The sequence below is a fragment of the Thalia democratica genome, chromosome 4 (assembly GCF_965202585.1).
Source record: "Thalia democratica chromosome 4, ktThaDemo2.hap1.1, whole genome shotgun sequence".
Lineage (NCBI taxonomy): Eukaryota > Metazoa > Chordata > Thaliacea > Salpida > Salpidae > Thalia > Thalia democratica.
Window position 1 is genome coordinate 30,770,567 of NC_139168.1, and position 6,481 is coordinate 30,777,047.

At 24.3% G+C, this 6,481-nt stretch overlaps 1 protein-coding gene across 1 annotated transcript; it reads left to right on the forward strand.

Annotated features, from left to right (window-relative positions):
• Window positions 1-322: 322 nt before the first annotated feature.
• LOC145834343 (large ribosomal subunit protein eL43-like) lies at window positions 323-5,517 on the forward strand. The gene is made up of 4 exons (XM_082941755.1): window positions 323-364; window positions 3,542-3,663; window positions 4,576-4,646; window positions 5,302-5,517. Exons 2-4 carry the CDS (start codon window positions 3,549-3,551, stop codon window positions 5,392-5,394), a joined length of 279 nt encoding a protein of 92 aa, XP_082797881.1. The 5' UTR covers window positions 323-364; window positions 3,542-3,548; the 3' UTR covers window positions 5,395-5,517.
• The last annotated feature ends 964 nt before the right edge of the window (window positions 5,518-6,481 follow it).

Here is a 6,481-nt window from a genome sequence, read left to right on the forward strand (position 1 = left end):
ACCATGAATAGTTCTACTGTTTGTTAATTTATGAATTTATTCTTAGTTTTTTTTTTCGATTTGTAAAAAATTCAATTAAGTTTTGATTTATATAATCTTTTTTATTTAGATATTTTTAGTTTGAAGTTGTATTAGAATTATATTTTTAGTAAAAAAAGTCTAATATACGGTAACTTTAGTCTACTAAAATAAAACCGCTCAGTATATATTTTAAAGTTAGTTTTATTTAGTGTCTCTCCTTATAAAGTGTTGATGACTAAAATGGCTTTTAATAATAAAACGAAGAAAACAAAAAGGGAGTTTTGTCCAAATATTGACTCTAAAATTTCTTTACCATTTTCTAGCCTAGAAGTGGAACATAACTGTTAGTAGTTTATAAATTTGAGTACATGATTTATTTTTGATTTATTTAATTGTTAATTGGGTTTACACCATTTAGTTGAAGGAATTTTTATGATTGATATAGTTTGATAAGAATTCAGTAGTTCTATCTTTATTTTTATTTTCCTGATAATAACTAGTAACTAATTATGAGCTAAATCTCATAGTTTACTAATGAGAATTTGGTAATAGTGATAATAAAGCACCTTTTATGATCTTGAATATAATTAAGTTATTTATTAAATTTTTTAGAAGTCAAACAAGAAATAGATACATAGTAGACTTGAATGTTTAATTTAGCTATCTCCTTCTTTCTAATTATACGTTAATCAAATGTCAAATATTGTTATCTACATTTGATTAAAGATTATATCCTAATGTCAGAGTTGCCTTAAATTTTGGAAGCTTGAAAAATCTAGAACTTGACAATTTTGACTAATAAAACCTGGAAAAAAAGAAACCTGGAATTCAATATGAAAACACTTTTTAACTTGGAGTTTTTAACATCATTTACATGTTATTTAGTAAAATTTGTATCAAGCACCACAAATTTTTCATATATAAATTTTTTTGTTGTTCTCAAGATTTTGATAATAAAACTATATCTATAATAACTTTGAAGTATCTTTTCTATGTTGTTATACTACTTAATCATGCAGTTTTTAACTCAACTTCAAACTAATTTTAGACTAAAAAAGAATACTTTTAAAACCTGAAAGAAACTTCCACAAGACAAAAGGCAACTCTGTAATGCGTACTTAATGTTTTTTCATCATGCGATGATACAAAAGTTTCAATTCCTATATAATTTTTAGTTTTAATAAGAGAACTGTACTCCAATGCCCCATTTATGTTTATTTTATTACTAATAGTTCATGTTAACTTTGGCATTTGAATTCATGCATTTAAAAATTTTTACTCTAATTACAATTAAACAAGTTTACCCTTTACTATTTGTATTTATTAATAAGTATTATCTTATTTTATATTCAAGTGAATTAGGTTTTTAAATTCAAAATTTTGTGTTATTTTGTTAATGAATGAGATTTAATTGTGCAATTTTCTGAAAATTTTATAAATGAGGCGTGATATTTAATTTAAGTATTCAGGGTTGCCACTTTACCTGGAAACTTGAAAAAATCTTAAAAAACCTGGAATTCAACAATTTAGGCTAAAATAACCTGGAAAAGCCTGGAATTTGAGAAATTTTGAAAAAACATGGAAAAACCTGGAATTTATAATTACTATAACATTTTCAGTACTAAAATTTCATTTTGTCATAAAAATCTATCTTATAAATAAGATTTTTTTGTCATCATCAAAAAATAGTTTATTATAAAACACATTTAAAATAACTTTACAGCATCTTTTGAATGTTTTTGTATATTTAATACAGTTTCCTTTATAGAAATTTACTTAAAACAAAATATAGACCCAAAAATGTTTACTTTTAAAAACCTGGAAGAAATTTAGAAAATCTGGAAAAAAGAATGAAAAAACAAGTGGCAACCCTGAGTATTGCATAATCAGATAACTTTCCAAAAGTTTTCTAATTGACCCAGTCCAGGATTATGCAGATAAACTTTTAATTTAGAGATCCAATCTAAATTTAGTTATTAATTTCTAGAAATCAGTTGAAATAGCTAGATGTAAATTTTATTACCGAAACAATTGGCATCAATTTTTAATTAGAAAAAATATACTAATTTTTCAAGTGACATGCTTTTATTTGAAGTTTTAGGTGGTTTATATAAATATTAAAAAAAACTTCATGTTTTGTAATAATAATTAAAAACAGTTGAAACTACATAGGTATTTATAATGAATATAAATATAAATGAAAAATTTTAAAAGTTTAAATATTTAAAAGTTTTATCTAATATACTTGTGGGCATAGGGGGGTTCCACCTTGATTTTTACAAGTTGTTCTTATTTTATATAGTTTTATTGGAGACATCAGACTATTTAACTGCTTGAAAAATTAAAAGTAATTTTTGAGATAAAAGTGATTAAAGTTAATGACTTCAATTGGTTCCTAATGGAAGATAAGCAAAAAAAAGACCATTTTACTAAAAATCTATCTCTCTCATTATAAGCAATCTTCAAATTTTTACAGAAAGTGTATTAACAAATTTTAAAGAGATTGAATGCAGAAAATTTTCAAATTAAAAAAAAAAAATTTTTATTAAAAAAACCCTATTTTTTTTTGTTTTTTTTTTGTCTAAAATTTATATTTTTAAATCTTTTTAAAATTCCAACATTCAAAGTCTTTTAAACTATAAAGGAAGGTTTTCAAAACTAAAGTAAGGTAGAGGTCTCTAGCTCAAAAAATGAAGGAGAAGATAGGTTTTTATTAGTTTTCTAAATACTTGAGAAAATTGACCCTGATAAATTTGCAGTCTATTGTTTGTATTGGAAAATGTTTATAAAAATTACGATATCTCAAAAGTTAAATAAGATTGTTAATCCTTTAAAAACTGGCATGTAGTTTCTATAAGTATTTTAATTGTTATATATTTTAGTAAGGTGTGGTTAATTGGTAACAGATTAATTTTAAAAATAGGTTTACAATGGCAGTATCAATCTTATTAAATTTAAAAGTTGTTATTATTGCAGCTAACCCACGATATTTTAGTATTTATTGTAATTCATACCCCTAAGCTATTATGCCATAAAATTAAAAATAAATTAATGTACTGAAGAAAATAGCACATATTAAATGTTTTAAAAACTGCTATAATATAATATAAACTGCTATAATATAATATAATTACATTACAAACATTAAGTCAAAAGTTTAGGGTTTTAGCTTGTTAAGTTTGTCAAGTTTAACAAGTATAATTTTTTCCTATTAATTAAGTTTAAATTTGACCCAGTAAGGTTGTAAACTTCAACCAAAAAACAAATACCCATCCTGAATCATAAGTAAGACCAAATGATACAATTATTTTAAACGCCTCAACATTATTGTTGTATAAGTGACACCTACTTAAATTTATAGTATTCATTGTCGTTAAATAGTTGAGTTTTTTATTTATTTAAATGTTGAAGTGGTTATACAAACTGATGTATCATTTAACTTTTTTTTACATCACCCAACTAAAGTTAAATAAAAAAATTTAAAAAGATATTAATATTGATTTTAGTTAACTCTTAACAGACTTAAAATGGCAAAGAGAACCAAGAAGGTAGGTATTGTTGGTAAATACGGAACCAGGTATGGTGCTTCCCTCCGTAAACTCATCAAGAAGATTGAAGTTTCCCAACACAAGAAATACACAGGTATGTAATTTAATAGTTTTGTTATATTTGTGCCTTTTTCATTGTTTTTTTATTTTAAGTTAAACAATACTAAGCCACCTGTAGGCGAAAGTTTTAAAATAAGTATAGTAAATCAACAAAAACTATTTAAAGTAAAATGTGTGATAAAAAACTTAACTTTTAGTAGAGCAATAAGAAGTAGTTCAATAATTGGGAAGTTAATTGTAAAAACTTATTTTTAGGCAATATGTTTGAAGTATATAATTTGTGTATTGATAAATCACAATCACATATTTAAACATACTTTGAAATTATTTACTTAAGTTTTTTCAATTATAAGTATATTTCAAACTTAATTGATTCAATGAATTAAGGTTTCAGTGTAAATAATTTATAATATATGTCCTTTTTTGATTTGTACAAAATGTTTAATTTTATGATGTATATTCGAATTAAAGACGTCTTTTTATAAAATAATAGTTTTCAGTTTTGCTCTAGATTTATGAAAAGTTATATTACACTATAAAGTGAAAACTTCTGCACACTTTTTGATTGTTTGTATGAATTATAAATGAAAAGCTTTTAACATGTGTGGTTAAATTTTTTTAGTTCAACCATATTTTTTTACTTTTTCATCAGTACCTTTCCTTTACATTATGACGCAAATAACACTCTGTGTCACACCGTACAAAAGTGGTGTGGTTCAATTTTTCATTTTGCCAAATTGAATTAATTTTTAGACAATGCTTTTTACTCTTTCGATGAGTAATTTGGCTGTTCTAAAGTTAGACATAACTTAATGTTCTAATTTTCTTTTAATAATGCTGAAAATAATAATATAAAAATAAATTAATTTTGATTCGAAAAAAAAATGAATATTTAAAAATATGTACCTATAATTAACAATATTTAAATATTATTTATATTAAACAGGACCAAGCGGAAAGGACGATATGAAACGTGTAGCTGCTGGAATCTGGCAATGCAAATCCCTCAGAATGAAAGTATGTTTTTTAAGAGTTGTTTTGTATGTGAATATGTTGAACAAAGTTTATTCAAAACACAAGTAGTTTATATTTTAATTTAATAAATCAGTATAAGTGTACTAAAGTGGTAGTTATCTCAATATAATAGTTAACTCTAAAAATTTTACAAGTCGAAAGTAGTGTAAGTGGCTTTAAAAAATGTCTTTTTTGATTAAAGTATTAAAAATAAAATCAAACTTTTCATTCCGTTTTAGTCTTCACGATTATTCATATTATTTTAAGGGCATTTATATATATACTGAAATTTTTTTGAAATATCTAAACCCTTTTCTAACCTAAATAATATTTAACTAAAATTAACCTTAAGTTTTCTATTTTAAGAAAAGCTTTATGTATTAACATCAAAATAATTAATTCAATTTTTTATGAGTGCTTCTAATGTATTTATTAGTAGATACTTGACTCTGCATACACCAAATAACACTCTGTGTCACACCTTACAAAAGTGGTGTGGTTCAATTTTTCATTTTGCAAAAGCAAATTAATTTTAGACAATGCTTTTTACTTCTTCGATGAGTATTTAGCTGTTCTGAAGTTAAACATTTTAAAAACTAAATTTTTTGTACATTTTGCTAATAATCTTTGATTAATGTTAAACAATTTATTGTTCTAGATCGCCGGTGGAGCATACGTCCCTGAAACCTCTGGAGCAGCCTCCTTCAAAATCAAGGTCAAGTCTCTTCGCGAACAGAAAGAAGGAGTATAAATATTTTTTATTCCTCTCTTAAAAAAGTCGAATAACACCTATGTTAACTAACGATGAACTTTTCTCTTTTTCATCTGCTGTTTTTTAGGAAATTTGATGTTCAATAAAAATTAGAAAATATAGTTTCTATTCGTGTTTTTATTAATTTAAAGATCAATCTGTTACTTATATAATTTTTTCAATGCTTGTTTTACCAGTATAAAGGACAATAAATTTATTTTATCTTGTTTATCAGATGCAAACCTTGTAAAAAATCTTCTAGAAGAGTAAGCTTGTGCACTAATGAATGAAGCTTATTTAATCTGTATGACCCAGCTCTATCTTTGTTTATTATGGGGTTGAACTCAATTTAATTAGACCATTCTTACCCAATTTTATAAAATTAAAAAAATAAGGTCAATCTAGTAATACATAAAATAAAATTAGTTGTGCTTGGGCCAACAATTTTAATGACTTGATTTGTTTTTAAATGACTAATTTGAGTGAAAAGAATATCATTGAAGTAGTTAATAATTACTCTTATACACTACATAAAACTGAGGTTTATTAAATAACACCTAACATTTCAGTAAAAATTCTTGAAAACTATTTCAACATTGTCCTTCGTAAATAAACATTCCTGTATTATTTACAATTGGCTATCATTAGTCTTGAAGTAACATAAATTATTTATTACTACAACGAAGCTAATACATTTGATATAAATTATCATTTCAAATGATTTAAGAAATATCAATAAATATAAGAATCAATCTAATTTAGTTAAGAAACTATGTCTAGTAACATAAACTAGCCAGCTACTGTGTAATAAGTGAATTAGATTTAAGTTGTTAATGCCATAGGGATTCCAACGCTTTTTTACAAAAATTAACTTAAGCTTCTATATGACAGCTTTCAAGTACAAACTTCAAGCCAATTTTTGTAGAATTAAAAATTTCTATTTAATTTCGAGATATTTCTTTTTTTTGTAAAAAGTTTATAATACAAACGAATGGACCGCAAATTTTGCGGGGTTAATTTTCTCGGAAATATAAAATTCATTTAAATTCTATCTCCTTCGTTTTTCAAGCAATCTTCTTTAAATTTT